General features: G+C 43.7%; 1 protein-coding gene across 6 annotated transcripts in view; it reads right to left on the bottom strand.

Moving 5' to 3' along the window:
- The window catches only part of MBNL3 (muscleblind like splicing regulator 3), a 116,266-nt gene that overhangs the window by 24,825 nt on the left and 73,641 nt on the right, over positions 1–17,800 (bottom strand). For all 6 annotated transcript variants that reach the window (XM_060249049.1, XM_060249045.1, XM_060249044.1 and 3 more), the window contains 3 exons: positions 13,185–13,349; positions 4,383–4,583; positions 2,352–2,588 (listed from right to left, as the gene is read on the bottom strand). In XM_060249049.1, coding sequence (XP_060105032.1) covers positions 2,352–2,588; positions 4,383–4,583; positions 13,185–13,238 — 492 coding nt within the window. In that variant the 5' untranslated portion in view covers positions 13,239–13,349. The remainder of the gene's footprint in view (positions 1–2,351; positions 2,589–4,382; positions 4,584–13,184; positions 13,350–17,800) is intronic.

The following is a 17,800-nucleotide window of genomic DNA, read 5'->3' as shown; positions in this document are numbered from 1 at the left end:
AACTAGCTGTCATCTGCTTCCTTGTCCCTATATCTTGCTTCCTTCTGCATAACAGCTTGCTTTGCAAGGCTTGCTCAATTGCACAGAAGCTATAGAGCAAAACCTTTATTTTCTCCATAGGCTGAGGCTCCTCCCCCTCCTAGTCTTCTGAGGAAGGAAGGAAAGAGCCAGAATTTCCTTTGCCAAGTTCCCTGGATCCCATGGGAGAAATACAAAGAAAACATCTAAGACCATTGAGTGCTAATGTTTCAAGCATGTTTAATTTTTTTTAAAAAATATATTTTTGTTTGTCTGTGTTCTTTATAAAATTTATATCTCTGCTACCTAATCTTAAGTAGGTAAGCACACAGCCTGGCCCAACATGACCCAACCCAACGAAGTCTCATTTATGTCAGATCCGGCCCTCATAACAAATGGGTTCGACACCCCTAGTATAGCCTGATCTTGTTCAATCTCAGAAGCTCACCAGGGTTGGTACTTGGGAGACTACCAAGGATGACTGCAGAGGAAAGCAATGGCAAACCACCTCTGCTTCTCAATTGCCTTGAAAGCCTCTTGCTGGGGTTGCCTTAAGTTGACTACAACTCGATGGCACTTTACACACAAATGAGAATCAGGGAGAAGCTACAGTATGGAAAACAACCCTACCAGCCCTTTCCTTCTGTCCACATGGAGCTGCTTTCTTATGATTTCACAGAGGGTGAACAAAGTAAAGGGCAAAGCAGGGGCATTAAGCATCTGTTTAAAGTCAATAGTTTCTTTTCTCATTCACATCTTATCAGGAATATCATTTGGGTAACAAGGACAATGTCATGTACCTTTTGGACCACAGCCACTTTCCCAGATACATCAGTGTGACTGATGGCACATCTGAATCTTGAATCTGAATGGTCCTTTTCAATGTTGAAATATGCCCTAAAGCCTGTTTTAGAACTAGCTACTCTCTAAGACATTTATGGTAAGCCAACTCTCCAGGCAGACAATCTGGCAACCTTCTATAACCTGGAAGATAATTTTTTTTTCCTTCTGAAGCTATAACTGTACTGCCCAGTAAGGCTAAGTTCATTTCATGTCAGGCTGGCAAAATCTGCAGATGTATCTACAAGGCTGCCCCAAAAGCTCAGGAGGCACAATCAAAGCATGAAACCTTGACAAAGTTAATGAATAATGCAGAGGCTATTTGGGTGGCAAGACCTTGGCATCGAGCAATCAATAAATATTTTAAGCAGGCTGGTTAACGGCACACCAGTAAGGTGAGTTAGGTTTACACCGGAAAGGGACTGCATGAATTAAAGATGCTCTGGGGCGCCAATGTTACAGTTAAGATGTCAGGGATTAGGACTGATTAACAAAAGAACCCGCCAGCCGGTATTTCCAAAGGCTCTTTCCGAGCAAGAGTGCTTAGACTTGAGTGTCGGTCATTAAGGAGTGATCTTTTTAAATGAAAGAACCCTCATCATGACATGCTTCTTGATTCCTACGGTAATGATAAAGGAGGGGGCAGTGCAGATATGAGTATTGCCAAACAATCCATTCATCAAGAAGCATCTTTCCATGCAACATTGAAACTATTGGAATGGATGCTGATTCAGTTTATTTGTGCGTGGGGAGGGAATGTCTAATCAACATGGCTCTATGTCTGAGGGATAACTATTTAGGCTTTACTTTATGGAGTTCTTGCTAGATGAGAAAGTGTGATTCCTAATAGAAAGATCTTGGAGCAACAATCTTATAGAGCTGAACCTTGGAAATCCCCTCCTACGCCCCAGACCAAAAGCTCAAGAATTTGCCTGTGATGACTCAGTAATTAGCCAGTGTGGAGTTGTGATTTATTGTTGGACTAGAACTTGGGAGATGCAGGTTCATATTCCTACTCAGCCTAAAACTGACCTTGGCCAGTCAGCCATATCTACCCCCCAAGGATGTTGTGAGGCCAAAACAAGGGGAAGGAAATCATATTCACCACTGAATTCAGTGGTGGAAGAGTGGGATAAAACTATAACTGGCAGAAAATGTATTATAGCATAAACCTGTTCTGCACCACCCCCGCAGAGGTACAGAGAGCGATATTAATAATACCCAGGAAAGACTGTGGTCTCAGTCTAATCTTGACATATGTTAGTTTCCTGCACTCCAAACTTGTTTCCAGTTAAGCTTTTGCTTTTCAAAGCTGTTCCAGTTCTGCTCTAGCCTAGAGTACTCCTCTCCCATAAAGGTATAAATGGTGGTGTACATGATAATCTAAGGCTCTTCAAAACAGGACAACAAACCTTCACTTACATCCCTCTTTTGCTCTGTGGACCAAACACACAAAACTGAGCAATGCATTTGGATGGAGGTCATTCGCTTACCATTGTGGCTGCAGCAGTTTGATTCACCTGGTGTTGAGCTGCCTTGATTTTGGCTTGCAGGTGTGCAGGGGGATGAAAGTACTTGCATTTCTCCCTAGAGCATCGCCCTTTGATGTAATCCATGCAAACTGTAACAGTGTTCTCGTTTGTGTCTATCATGGCAATATCTATCGGGTGAGCATAACGGCAGTCGTTCTCACCACGTGTGCAATTTCCACGCTGAAACTCTCGGCAAACCTTAAAAGAAAGCCACATGATTCAAGAGGAGGGTGGGTTTTAGTAATCACACTCCTTTTTTCATTCTTCAACAATATCTGACAGGGATCACATAAAACCAAGTCAGGAGAAGAAAGGAGGACAGTCCCGATCCACTAGACTTAACCAAGCCCCAACTTGTCTCTACCCCAGATCCAGGTTTTTAAAGGGAGCATGAGGCAGCTCTCTATTGCTCCGTCAAAACAGGTGTTTGCATCCTATTCCTTTCTTTCACTCATTTTTCTTTCACCAATTGAGGCACTTGTCTGCTGTGAAACCCACATTTCTTGGACATGGACATTTCTTCTTACTCAATATATTTCCATGAATGATGATCCACCTAGTATAGGAGGGACAGGTGATGCACCCAATGAAGGATGAAAGAGTGAAAACCAGGCCTAGGATGCAAGCCAGGGTTCCTGCCATACTAATAGTTCAGACAGATGGGCTCTTTCTTCTTCCAGAGTCTGGCAACCTCTGGCCATGTTTTTAGTTAGTGTTGATATAAACTCTCACCATGTTCAAATTTTTCAGCCAAAATACAGTGTTCTGCTTCCCTCTTCTCTCCCCAGTACAGAACAACCTCCACATTTCAGAACCCCCATTTAGCTCCAATGAAGGCTTGCATATGGATCTTAAAAAATAATTTATAATCCCCCTCAACCCAAATTTGAGTTTGTTAATTAATCCAGTCGTTTTGCCCCTGCTCACTAAGAGGGGCCCCCAATTAAAACACACGCACACATGCAAGATAAATTTTCGCTCTGTGGATTCTAGAGACGTGGTGCTGGTGCTGGTGGGGTTATTTTTTTAAAAAATCTTTCAGAGTTTGGGTGGATTTTAAGTTGGCTACCTCCTCTTTGAGAACTCAGGAAAGAAAAATCTTTGCACTTTCTGATATCAGGTCAGATAACCAGAGGGGATGTGAAACTAGTGGTCGTGTTTAGAGGAACAATTGCCTAGACAAAACTTTTAAACTTCCTTCACTCAACAGAAGCTGAAGCAAGCTTACACCTGAGAGAGAGCTGCCCCAGATAACCAGGGCTTCCTAACTGGCCCATTTCCTCTTGAGGCCAACAACCACTTAGAAGAGCATTGAGCCATTTTCTCTGCTTTACAGAATTGCCTGGAATTAAGTACAAGTATTCTGTGATCTTTGCAAGGAGGTGTGGCCGGGGAAAAAGAGTTGGAACTCCTCAGCCCATGTAAACAAGGCCTATTGATTCAAAATGACTATCTTGAATTAACAAACTCTTGAATTTCCCTGTTTTTTAAAAAAGCCAACAAAACCCCCTCCAAAATAGTAAAAAAGCAGGGCCTAGGGATTTGGGTCAAGTAATGGCAGTTCTGCTCTATTAACAATATTCTCAAGGGCTTTTTCTGACTCATCCTGGTAGCCAGTTACTGCATTATTCACAGTAGACTTCAACTCATGCACAACGGAAGCTGCAAAGCAATTTTGAACAAACATTGATCTAACTTATAAAAAGGATAATGCTTACTCCAACATCAATAAAACTGGCCTTAAAAGCTTCCTTGCCTCTGAACCAGGATGCCCCAAAACATTATACTGTTATCACTGAACCAATATGTCAAAAACTTGGGGGGGGGGGGGCGCGGTCAGAGCATTGATTTCTTAAAAGGAAAGGGAATCAAAATTTTGCCTTAATAACATCCTTATTCAACTCCAGTGAAATTTCTCTAGGGCAAGCATTTCAGACCAAATGGCTCCCACTTAAATATGGCAACAAGGGTTAGACAGTGCAGTGCAAATACCTCCAGTTTATCTGTCCTCATCAATTTCTGCCCAGCAGAGCCTCCTGGTACCGAAACGGTTGGGTTGCCAGATACCAGGACTGGCGTATTTGGTAACAGCTCTGCAGGAACTAAGCCCATTCCAGGAGAAACATGACTTAAGTAGGGGCTGAAAGCCATGGTGGGGCTAGTTGCGAGTGAAGGAGTCACAGGAAACGTCGTCTGTAAGCAAAGGAAAGGAAAGCAAATGAAACAGGGTGGCCTCAACTATGTCAGTCTTTGGAAACAATTATCTGTAAGGAGAACTCCACTCCTCAGTCTATTAATTTCCTGTCATTGGCTCCTGATCCTCTCCTCCCTCTTTATTGATTCCCACAAACCCGGTGCATTTCAATTTCAAACACACAGCATCTTTATCAGTAAGGACAAAGTATGTCCTGATCATTACCTGTTTAATGGCACAATTAAGGGGGCATCTCAGGCAATTAGGAGAAACCCCCCTCCCCCCATCAATCAATTCTTCAAACAACATAAATGGAAGGATCCAGCCAATTCTGGACTTGAGATGAGTTGGGATGAGCTGAGCAGAGGTTCTCAGGGATAAGAAAAGAGAGCACATGGCTCCTTTTCGTGCCATATGCCCTCAGAAAAACAGACAGCAAGGACCTGAAGCATTAGACACACCAGAACTGTACGCTGGGCTCTTCAGAAGGTCCAGCTGCCTGGCTTACTGGAACTTTGCTGGTTGCCACATTACCAGCTGGCCACACCCTAAAATACCTTGCATGACTCCTAGCAGCGTAAAAGCGCTCCTTCTAGCAGTACACTGGAATACGAAGTCTTTTCCTAAGATGCATCTTCTTTCCCTTCCTCTCCCTAATCAATAATAATGCTGCTGAGCAGGCTGCTACACACAAACGTATCCATACACTGAGCCATGCCTAGTAGCTGGCACAGGATAGGCAGGGCCAGATTAAGGCCAACGGATGCCCTAAGCATAGCACAGCTCTTCCACAAACTTGTAAAAAACTTTTTATTCCAGAAAGCATTTGGTGTGGATTTTTAAAAAATCCCTGAAGCTGTTTTGTTCTATACATTCTATTGTCAATTTTCAGCCTGTCTGCCAATTTTAATATTTAAATCTTTGCTATTGTTAAAAAGGAGAGAGCTGGCCCACGGAATCGCCAAGAGTCAGACACGACTGAATGGTTAACAAGAACAACTTTTTAAAAACTTCCTGCCATGGTTTTTCATCATTGCTTTCATTCTGTTTATACTTTAAATCTTTTGGATTGGAACCCCTCCCTCTCTTTTCACATTTTTATGATGTTTTCATTTTTGTGTTGTAAACCACTGTGTGTAGCTGGTCACTGCCCCATGGTGGCAAGGTCAAGGGTTAGGATTTGCTGAACATGGCAGCACAATTTACAATAGTAAAATATATTTAAATCCTTAGGTTGCTTTTGAAGAGCAACACGCACATTACTCAGAATGGAATCTGATATATACTCTTAATGGGGAGTGACAACCAATCAAGCTTTCTGGTTAGAGCAATACAGGAAATATGTGTTGCACTCAACGTTTAACATCTTTTTTAGGAAGAAGACACTTTAAAAATCCAGCCAGCTTTTCCCATCTCCTTACGGAAGCCCCAATCCTGCAAGGCTCTTTTTTTTGTCTCTGCAGGACTCATGATCCCCAGCATAGCCCTTCTGAATGATCAAAAGGGAATCCTCCTTCCTTCCTTCTCCAACACTAGAAAAGACAGCTGGATCCAACACTTTAGGTATACACCTATAAATATAATATCTGAAATGGCCTTTAAAAATAATACATTTGAAAAAAAGAATGAAATAATACATTCTGATTTAAAAACTGGCAGAATGTCAAACCCCTCTTAAGACTGGCCCAGTTGAGAATCAGGCTTTCAGACCAGCATTACCAGCTCCCACTGATCATCTATTTGCCTTCAATCGTAGAACACAGGCAAGCAGAAGTAGCCAGATCCGTGTAAATGTGGAAAAATGAAGGAAGGAAAACATCCAGTGGGATTGCTCCTTGAAGTCTTCCAACTTCAAAAGTACCACTGGTGAAATCTGAATTACTCGTCTTTACTTTCTTCCCTCTTGCCTGGCGCTGGCCAGCATAATATCACAATGAACTTGGAGAGATCCAAGCATTGTGCTGCTTTCATTTGTAAAAAGCACAACCATAGCACCTGTCCTACTTCTGCCACTATTACAATTGTTCATTCTATTTTAAGACCCTTGTAACCTGGTCATGGGTAATTGTGTTAGGCTAAACTCTGACACAAGCTGTCACCACTCCAAGTCTCCACACTTAGGGGTTCTCAGATTTTTCACTAGGCACTTGAGCGACATGACTTTTGTTCCATGCTACTGCACTAACAGAAACTGTTGGAACAGTTACCATCCTAACAAGTTTGGGCCGATTCCCCCCAAGAGGACTGAGCAGAAGCCCTGTATGAGCAAGGATTACTGAAATGGGAAGTGAGAGAAGAAAAGGTGGGCACACTTTTTAATATGTTTGATACATTTTGGTTTCTTGAATAAGGGTTTTTGTTGTTGTTGTTTCTGTTTAACCATTCCCTAATTGCCCCTCTACTCTTCAGAGTTATTAATACCCACAATGCCTTGCTGAACCTCTTAGAGAAATCAAGAATCCACAGCTTTTCTTGGCACAGAATCTGGATTTCCCAAGCACATGATTACAGTTTGTTTTTTAGAATAGCATAGATAACTCAATTTGTTCTAAAGCTCAGACCTAAAGCACGTTTCCCTAATCCTGGACCCAGCTCTCAGATATGTAAACCTGAAACAGAGAATTGTGTGTCTCTGGACACATGCAGAATGCCTCTCCCCTCATCAATGAGTAACCACAGTAAGATCTGCAAGCAGACGAAAGGTTTCCATGGAAGCGGACATGACTTGCAGGCAGCTCCAAACCTTGACACTTTTCAGTTTAGAAATTAAGTGCTGACTGCTGTACACCATTTCACAGACTGGCATTGCTGGGTTCCAATTCCCAGTGCAATAATGAATGCAAACAAGCGGATTCACAGCTGCGTAATGGTGAACTCTTTGAAAACACAAGAGACGTGAGCCAAGGCTTAAAAAAAAAGAAAAACAAAGGGGAGAAAAAAAAACTCATTCCCATGCTATGACGAAATCAAATTCTGAAAGCTGCTGTTTGTGCTCAGCCATAGAAATATCCAGGCACGCACTCACTCGTACAAACTATTAAAATTCATTGTGCTTCTGAACACACTCCATTCTGGTGACGCAGCTGCACTGTTTCCAGGATGCCAGTCAAACACAGAGGCCAACACCAGCACTTCCCTCTCCCAGGCGGCTCAGAAAGTGCTTTTGGGGCAGTGGGCTGTGCTCACCTCTCTCCTTACAATCAAAGCCTCTTTCAAGTTTTATTTCATTTATCGCCATTCCTCCCTTGAAGAGGAGGGTTCGGGTTTCGGAGAGCTTTCCACTTAAGGAAGATAACAGTGTGGCTGCCAATGCTGGTTTTGCTTCTGCTGTTGAGGTGGAGCAGCAGTTGGAAGAAACCTGGACTACTGCCAGGTATTGACATAAAACAGCCCAGATTTGCTTCTCTTTTAACTCACCAAGAAATTCGATGAGACCTAGATCGTGGTTGAGAGACAGGCAGAGAGCATGTCCGTGCTAGAATTTGGGAACAATAAAGGGAGGGAGGGAGAAGGAGGAAGGGAGGGAGGGGTCTTCTTGCAAATATGAAAGGCCCAATTATTCTCCTTTCTTATTTATATAGCCATTAAAATGCACAACGCTCTATAGCATTCAGAAAGGCAGCTCTCTGTCCCAAGGAGCTTACAATCAAATACTTGCCACATGGGGCACATAGAAGGCTGGGAAGGGAAGTGTAGGTGGAAACAAACACCAGGAACACTATACATCCATTTAGGCTTCTTTCTACTAGGAAAAGGGGACTAAAGGGTTGTGCCAAAGGCTACAAGGAAAAGGCTTTTTTTCTTCCCTTCAGGAGGAATCAGAAGCAAAGAGAGAGCCCTAGAGTTACAAGGAGCTTTACAGGCTATCCTCTGTTCAGTGTGGTGATTCCAAGCTAGACCAACCCCTCTGCTTGAAGACTTCCAGCAAGTGAGAACCCCCCACCTCCCACATAAAGTAACTGGCTCCACTGGTGAACTACTCTCTTCATTAGGAAGTTTCTCCTACTGTTCAGCCATAAGGTACTCTCCTGTAACTAATGTCCATTAGATCTAGTCTTGCCCTCTGGAGCAACAGGGCGTTTGCCCTCTTCAATGTGATAAACAGATACCCTTCCTTTGTAAGCTACTGACCACCTTCATTGTGCCCCCCTGAACCTGTTCCACTTTGTCTGCCTCTTGCTAAAATGCAGTGCCCAGAACTGGACACACTACTCCAGATGAGGGGTGACCAGTATGGAGTAGATAGGAATTATTCCTTTTTGTGACCTGGATTCTATGTTCCCCTCTATGCTCTAGCACTTTTTTTTTTCTTTTTCCCTTTCCCTTTTTTTGGGGGGTGGGGGGAGATGCATTACATTGTCACCTTGTGTACTGCTTCAGAGCAATCCTGAGGGTGTTTTCACATTTATTCGTGCCAGGGCTTTTTTTGTAGCAGGAACTCCTTTGCATATTAGGCCACACCTCCCTAATGTAGCCAATCCTCCAAGAGCTTGCAGCGCTCTTATTCCAGTGCCTAATGTAAACTCCAGGATGACTGGCTATGTCAGGGGTATGTGGCCTAATATGCAAAGGAGTTCCTGCTACAAAAAAAGCCCTGATTCCTGCAAAGCTTGGTATCTCACCCTCCTCCTATACCTGTGCATGTAAGCCACCCTAAGCCCATTTGGAATGGGCAGGATATAAATAGAAAGTAAACAAACAAACAAACAAATAAATAAATAGTTTGCGCCTACAAATCTGATAAGGATTCTCTCCACTGTTTTATCCAAGTCACTGATAAAAATGCTGAAGAGTAAAAGGAGAAAGAGAAAGAAAACTACTACCATGCAGTTGTTCTGGAACATAATTGGAGTTGACACCTGTAATTTCGGGACTAGGCAGCTGTTTTAGAGGACTCCTAATATTCATCTAGACACAGTGCCTCAAGGAGCATCATAGGGCATTTGGTCAGGATACTCCAGAGGCTCAAATGTCTTCCTTTGTCCTAATAAACACTGCCTAGCATGCTTTCATCCATCTGTATTCTTCAAAAAGGAACAATTCTTGATTCACTCCAAATTTTACACATCAGAGCCACATGGAGATTGAACCAGGACTCAGGTTTTTTATGGGGCAGCTCTTGTTTTATGCTTTTAATATTTACTACTTACAAATATTCAGTCTCCCTGAAGTTGGGGTTGAGTTGTATCCCAATGGCTTGAGACATACCTGACATATAGCCATGGTTTGTTTCCCTTAACCCTGATTAACATCTGAACATTTAAGGATTGGCTACAAACCAGAATTTGGGCTTGCAAACCAAAGATTCTGTTAATTATGGTTCAGTGTTATGTGTGCACTGAGCAAAACCATAGTTAAAGAGTTTCTCTGCATCTCCAGGTACTCCTTTTGGAAGGTGACAAGAAGGTTAGATGGTGTCTTAGCTTGATAAATTAAACCACAGTTTGGGATCTTAAGGCAACAACCACTTACTTAGTAGTAACCTTTTTGAATATCAGTGACAGGGGTTAACAACAGAAGACTCTGGCTTCTGTCATCTGCTTGAAGGCCTTGTGCGGGCATCTGATTGGTCACCGTGTGAAACAGGATGCTGAACTAGATGGACCACTGGCCTTATGCAATATGACTGTTCTTATGTTCTCATGATTGAAGCTTAATGTACAAAGTAGCCACTATTTGAATGGGATGCCCCTTCTGGAATGCAAACAGTGCCAGATACAACTATGTTAAATTAGATAAACAAAGAATCTGAAATCACCTTGTATGTAAAATGCAGTAGAAATGACTGGTCAGCAGCTACCTTCCTGAACATGGCACTAGCTGTTTCCTCATTAACATGCCAGCAGTAATACCTTCTTAAAGTATTGATAACTGAAAAATGTAGGTCAATGGACAGCATGATCAGTCTGATTAATGAACCTAGCTGTGTTCAAGTTGGTGCCTGCAGCTCTCTTTCTTCCCCTGTAAGGGAAACACCATAAAGTCTGTGGTTCTGTTCAGACTTCACATCAAACAGACACTAAGCCTGAATGTTATCACCACCCTGTTATCAGGGTCATCTCCTTGCCTCTCTCCTCCCTTCTATTTTCTTGCACCGAGAGCAAGGAAAGAATTCTAACTCATCTTGCATAACCAAACTCTGTTTCCCCCCACAGTCTGGGATTCTTAGCATACATTGCCCTTGAAGAGTGTGAGGAGACTACAGCTAGTGCAGAACACTATGGCTAAGCTGCTGGTCAGGACCAGTTATGGGGAGCATGTGACTCCAATATTACAGCAATTACACTGGCTGCAGAGCCATTTCTAAGCCCAATTCAAGGTGTTGGTTTTGACCCTTGAAGCCTTACATGGTTTGGGACTGGGCTGTCTGAAGGACCGTCTTCTCTCATGTGATTCTGGGAATCAAGACAAGAGGCAGAAGCCCTCCTAATTGTCCTGCCAATCAAAGATGCTCATTTCGTGAGTACACAAGAGAGTGCCTTTTCAGTGGAAGCCCCATGATCATGAAACAACCTTCCCAGAGAGATGTGCTTGGCCCCCTCACTTTCAATTTTTAGGAGGCAGTTAAAAATGGTTTTATTTAGGACTGCATTTGGTTAAGTTTAGTAGTAGTCTCAGGGCTAATTTTGTGGTTATATTTTTTGATATGTTTTATCACCTGTGTTTTATCTATGTTTGCAAGCTGTCTTGAGCTCCTTAAAGAAGAAAGTCAGCCAATAAACATTTTAAATAAATGATTAAAACTCTAATTTAGAATCCCAGCCAGTGGGGAAATCCAGATAGGCTGCATACTTGCATGCATACATCACGGGTAAGGCAAGCTGGATAACAATCCTAAGCAAGTCAACTTGGAATCCTACTTAGGACTCTTCAGTGGGGCTTACTCACAGAAAAAATGTTCTTAGGATTGCACTACTGATTTTAAATCAGGATTCTTTCAGCATGTTCCATGCAAGAAAGGAGGAAAGAAGCAAAGAGTTGTGCACATGACTGGTAACAAGTCAGGTTCATGCACATCCAGGTTTAATGGTGGCTCAACATGATGCCTGCATCCAGCCTTGCCTGAGATCTCCAGCACACTTCCCATTCCTAAATGGTAGCAAGTGAGTTAGCTGGAGATTGCAATGAGGGCACTGAGCTGACGTCAGGATGCCATTTGCACAAAGCTGCTAGTTTTTTAGCTGTTCCTTTATCCTCTAAACAGCTGGCTGTTTGTGATTGTCTAAGTTTTCTGTTTTTCATGTACAGTGTAGTCTGATTTCTGGCTTTACTGAAAGCCTCTTTGGGGCATTAAACAAAATGCAGGGTAAAAAAAAAATAACAGCAGCATTAAAAGGTGAAATTGTTGATTGGGAAGGTACATGCCAGAAAACTTCCTGGCACCCAGTCTTTGGATGATTTCATGCGTCTGATGATTCAGCACCAGCACATGTTTAATTCATGCTGTCCCTTCCTCCTCCTTTCACATGGAATTCTCCCTTCCCTTCCTGCAGTTCAATATGGACCCAGTGAATCATTAGTACCAAGAGGCTGAACTGTGGGGTGGGGGGCATTGGTTCAAATCTCAGCTCAGTCGCAAAATCAGCCCCATCCATATATGAAGAAAATAATGACCTACCCTACTGGGTTGTTGTAAGGATTAGACATATGTAAAACACTTTAAATTCTAAAAGCGCAATAAATGTTATCTATCTGTTGCATTTTATATAATGCTCCTTTTAAAAAGTTCAGAGCAGCATACTTCATCTTTCCAATTTTATCCTCACAACCAGGGCTTTGGGGGTAGAAAAAGCCCAGCAGGAACTCACTTGCATATCAGGCCACACCTCCTGACACCAAGCCAGCTGGAACTGTGTTCCTCTGTGTTCCTGTTTTCTTTTTTTTTTTAAAAAAGCCCTGCTCACAACCAGGTTTGGGGTTTTTTTTGTAGCAGGAACTTCTTCAAGCAGTCCCTTCTCAAACCGACCTACCTCACAGAGTGGTTGTGAGCAGGGCTTTTTTTGTAGCAGGAACTCCTTTGCATATTAGATCACACACCCTGATGAAGCCAATCTTCCAAGAGCTTACAGGGCTCTTAGTACAGGTCGTACTGTAAGCTCTTGGAGGACTGGCTACATCAGGGGTGTGTGGCCTAATATGCAACTGAGTTCCTGCTACAAAAAAAAGTCCTGCTCATAACCACTCTGTGAGGTAGGTCGGTTTGAGACTGCTTGAAGGTCCCCAGTGAACTTCATGGCAGAGTAGAAATCTGAACCTGGTTCTAGTCTGACACTCTAAGCCCTATGCCACAACTGGCTAAGAACTCCCACCCTTCTTAAATATATTGCAGAATGCAAATCATGGCTAGCTTTAGCCATTGTTTACAAGCTATCTTCTGATCCTGGTTGAATGCTAACTATGGTCAGCATACAAATGTAACACCACATCACAGCTGACACTAAAAAGGGAAGGGGTAGAATTTGACAAAGAGTAGGAGGAGGTTGGAAGAGGAAGTGCACACATTGGGATAAGCTCCTCATCTCTTAACCATGGTCATGTCCGCTGCACTAGGCCTGAGCATCACAAAATCAGCAAGCAAGAACACTATTTCTGAAACTTACAATTGGCTGTAATTGTGCTCCTGGTAGCATGAATTGCATTTGCTGTGCAAACATGGCTGCAGCTGTCTTTTGCTGGATCAGGTTGTTGCGTCCATTGATTTCGAGTTGTGTTTTTAAGTGCGGTGGAGGATGAAGGTATTTGCAGTTCTCTCGAGTGCAGCGGCCCTGGAGCAGGGGAACACATTTCAGTCAGTAGAGTACCCCAACAGTAGAAGGCAATGAATGTATTTATTAAAACAGTTAGATCCTTTCTTTCCTCATGGTCCAAGGCAGCTGTAGCCAGCAGAACAACCCCACAAACCCCAACCAGCAGCCAGGGGCCTCTTGCAGCCCAGGCGGACATGAAGAAGCCTGGGCTGGAAGAGGCCCCCAGCTGCTGGTCAGGGTTTGCAAGTAGGCTTGCCAATCCCCAGGTCCCAGCGGGGGTTCTCCTGCTTTCCCAGGCTCCTTCCTGCCCCCAGTCAGCTGGCCGGTGGGGGGGAAGCCCCGCCCCCACAGCCACCATGTGACTTTCCACCTCCAGAGGCTTCAGTCTCCAATTGAAAGGCTTCCTCTTGGGATGGTGTGTCTGTGCTACTTTGAAGAAGTTGGCAGCAACTCGTGAGTAGAGATGCCAATCCCTCCATGTTTCATATGACATATGGACATATGAAGCTGCCTTATACTGAATCAGACCCTTGGTCCATCAAAGTCAGTATTGTCTATTCAGACTGGCAGTGGCTCTCCAGGGTCTCAAGCTGAGGTTTTTCACACCTATTTGCCTGGACCCTTTTTTTGGAGATGCCAGGGATTGAACCTGGGACCTTCTGCTTACCAAGCAGATGCTCTACCACTGAGCCACCGTCCCTCCCCTTGTTTCAAAACGATTCGATCAGGAGGTCCAATTCTATGAGCCCCAAAAGAAGGTGCCCCTATCCTTCATTATTTCCTATGGAAGGAAGGCATTTAAAAAGGTGTGCTGTCCCTTTAAATGTGATGGAAAGAACTCCCTTGGAGTTCAATTATGCTTGTCACACCCTCGCTCCTGGCTCCGCCCCAATGTCTCCTGGCTCCACCCCCAAAGTCCCCAGATATTTCTTGAATGGGACTTGGCAACCCTATTTGCAGGGCTAGTCTGCTGGCTACAGTGTCTTACAATAATGCTTGACATTTTCAGTTAAAAAACCAAAAATAAAATAGCAAGCCCAAACTCTCTCTCCCCCTCCTCTCTTAAAAGATGCCTGTCGTTCAATCCGTCCCCTCCCTGAAAAAGCCCCAGCAAACATGCCAGCCTTGTGGCACCTCCTGAAGATCTCTAAAGGGGGGAGCTCACCTCCTCAGGGAGCCCATTCTACACAGTCAGAGCCACAACAGAAAAGCTCTGTGCTCTGGCTGATGTCAGACGGGCCACTCTAAGTGGTATGATAGACAACAGATAGCTGCCTGACAACTGCAATTGGTGCATAGGGGCATACGGAAGGAGACTCTCCTTCAAATTATTAGGAACTTGTGAAAAATGCATCTTACCACCCTGGGAAAAAAAGACTATTTATTTTGTTCTTACTTTCAGATCCTAGCTTTCACAAGATTCGTTGGAGCACAGAGACTTATTGCTGGGATAAAAAATTATGGGGTCTATGGAAACATTGCATTTTCTTAATACATAACATATTACAATTATTTTATTTATTATGCTTGTACCCCACCGTTTTCCCCAATGAGTCCAGGGTAGGACACAAGGGTTTCTTTGCTTTTCCCATTTTATCCTGTGAGGCAGGTTAGCTGAAAAGCTAGGCCCAAGGTTACCCTGCTGTGTATTCATAGGGTTTGAGTACACTTGTCATGAAGTAAGATACAAACAGCCCTGACCTGGATAGCCCAGGCAAGCGCGATCTCTTCAGATCTCAGAAGCTAAGCAGGGTTGGCCCTGGTTAGTACTTGGATGGGAGACCACCAAGGAATTCCAGGGTTGTTATGCAGAGGCAAACAATGGTAAACCACTTCTGAATGTCTCTTGCTTTGAAAACCCCATGGGGTTGCCATAAATCAGCTGCGACTTGACAGCACTTTGCATGCGGTACACAGGCAGTCAGCACCCTGCAAAGCAACACCATACAAGTCTGAGCCAAGATAGGCTGCAATAAATGTTTGACTAGTATGGTTCCTACAGATATTCTGGGATTCTGTCCAAGCCTAGTTGGCCCCTTGACATTAAGGACACCTTTGCAAAAGGTGTCTCTCTTGAATCTGGCCTCACATCAAGAGCCAGCATGGCAAAGCACCTGCTAACTGGAGGCGCTTGGCTTAGCCCTCCAGAAACAGGAGACTGCCCTAGAGACTTCTGCAATCTCTCTGGGGTAACTCAGGCAATTTCTCATTTCATGCTGTAACAGGCACCAAGAGGGAATGGAGAGTGACTTTTGTATCCTTCAAGGTTTAAAGAAGAATGGAGTCCCACACCACTTCCTTCCCCAAGAAGGCATGCCAGGAAGAAAAGGTCACCCTGCTGACCTTTCTCAGTGTCACCAATGATAATAATTGTAAGAATATTCCACTCGTTAGAAGGACCCATAAGCCAACTGGCACATAAGCACATTCTGGGAGCAGTGTGCCTAGTGGAAGGGCAACCAGAATGCATCATGCCCAAAGCCTCCCAAAATCCACGGCTGGCCCCAATAGTTCTATACAAAAGAGAATATTTGCAAGGGATGTAACTATATCTACAAATCTCTTCCAGCTGAGCCACACACTCCCACCCCCAGACTTGATATGCAAGGCTCATACTCGAGACAATTCACATTTCTACCAAATTTAGAAATTTGGATGTTTTTGCATGCACAGGAATGAGTATGCTACTGGCTTCCCAGGCAGCATGATCCCCAAGCCAAGATTTAACTTGGAAATGTGTTATTTCAATTGTCGCCTTTGCAGAGCATTAAATCAGCTTGCGGACCACGTGGAGGGGGTGAGGAGGGAGCAGACTGAGAAGGGGGGGTTGGCTACTGGTGGAGTGGCTCCTGAATCTGCGTGCTGGAAACGTGAGAAAGCCTTTGTCGGAAAACAATAATTTCACTTGAAGGTGCTATAAAATTCATCCTGTGAGAAAAGCCTGAAGCATTTCTATACATTTCCAAAACCGACATGTCTGTCTCCCTGCTGACCTTTCTCAGTGTCACCAATGATAATAATTGTAAGAATATTCTACTCGTTAGAAGGACCCATAAAGCCAAGCAGAAGAGCTCAAGCTTTGCATGCACAATGTTCTCAGGTTCAATCCTCAGCATCTCCAATTAAAAGGATTTCAGGTAGAACGCCTGGAAAAGACCCTTCTAGCCACTGCCAGGTAGTGGACAGCACTGGGCTCAGCAGCAGTCTGAGGGTCTGACTTAGTATAAGGAAGCTTCAGTTTAACACTTGGAACATACAGTGAGTACAATTCTGGGGGAATGAGATGAGCTGCCCAAATTACATTCCTGAAAGGGCTCTTGTTACATTCTGATCATTTTTGTGGCAAACGTCAGTTGTAAAAACTGAACAACTTGGAGGGACATCATATTCCTAAACCCAAATTATTCTACAGGCTTTCATTCTTCTACATTTGCTTCTCAAAAACATCCCAGTCAGTTTATCTTCTGGAGTGAAAAATACGAACGCAATCATCATCTTCTACTTTTCAAATGTTTTTCTATGCTCTCCACATACGTAGAGAGGCTCCCTTGTTATCTTGTTATCACTTCACATGCTACAATAAGAGATGCTGGCATCTGAATCACAGTGTAAACCCTGGATGCATGCTAAATTACACATATTTAGAGAGATCCCTGCATATGCGCATTTTGAGGATGGCACATCCCAAATCCTGATTCATATTGATAAGGGAACAAGGTACCCTTCATCTAGTCATAGTGACTAAAACGATCCTCCACATAGAGGCTATAAACCTCTGCATGTTAGTGCCAGGGGGCAACATCAGGGGAAGACCTTGACCTTGATGCCCTGTTTGTGGACTCTCCACGGCAACAGGCTAGTGCTCTTGTGAGACAGGATGCTGGACTAGGTGGACCGCTGGTCTGATTCACCAGGGCTCTTCTGACGTACAACTGATTCTGGCTATTTCTTACAGGAATAAGAATGCATGATTGATATTTATCAGTCTGATGCCTTGGAAGACTTTTAAAGGAGAAAGGAGGAACTGTAAATCAATTTGAGTAAAACAATAAATAAAATGAATCTGTTTTCACCAGTAGCAAATAGCCCAAATAAGTTTTTATATGGAGTTATCTGGCCTTGGGGGAAGAGTGCGTGAATGAATCAGCAGAAAAACTGCGACGATGACGAGGGCTGGCAGAATCCTTCTCATTTGCATCATGTCTGATTCAGACTGCACCTCCAGACTATTAAATATGTCCACAGCAATGGAGAATCAGTAAACATAGATGTCATCCCCATCCCATCTCAACACTTTCACAGCAAATCTCATAATCCAATTCCACAACTTTCCCTGACTGATTGAATCTCCCCCTCAAGGTCACCTGGGGATGACGGTCTCTCCGACCTTCCTCTCTCTGGACATGTGTGCTGAATACTGCTGCAGCCGAGGAGTCGGCTTGCTGCCGCACACAGAGTGGAGACCATTC

This window comes from Heteronotia binoei, chromosome 11, assembly GCF_032191835.1.
Source record: "Heteronotia binoei isolate CCM8104 ecotype False Entrance Well chromosome 11, APGP_CSIRO_Hbin_v1, whole genome shotgun sequence".
NCBI classification, from domain to species: Eukaryota; Metazoa; Chordata; class Lepidosauria; order Squamata; family Gekkonidae; genus Heteronotia; species Heteronotia binoei.
Note: the sequence above shows the minus strand (reverse complement) of the source record. Positions and strands in the feature narration are given on the sequence as shown.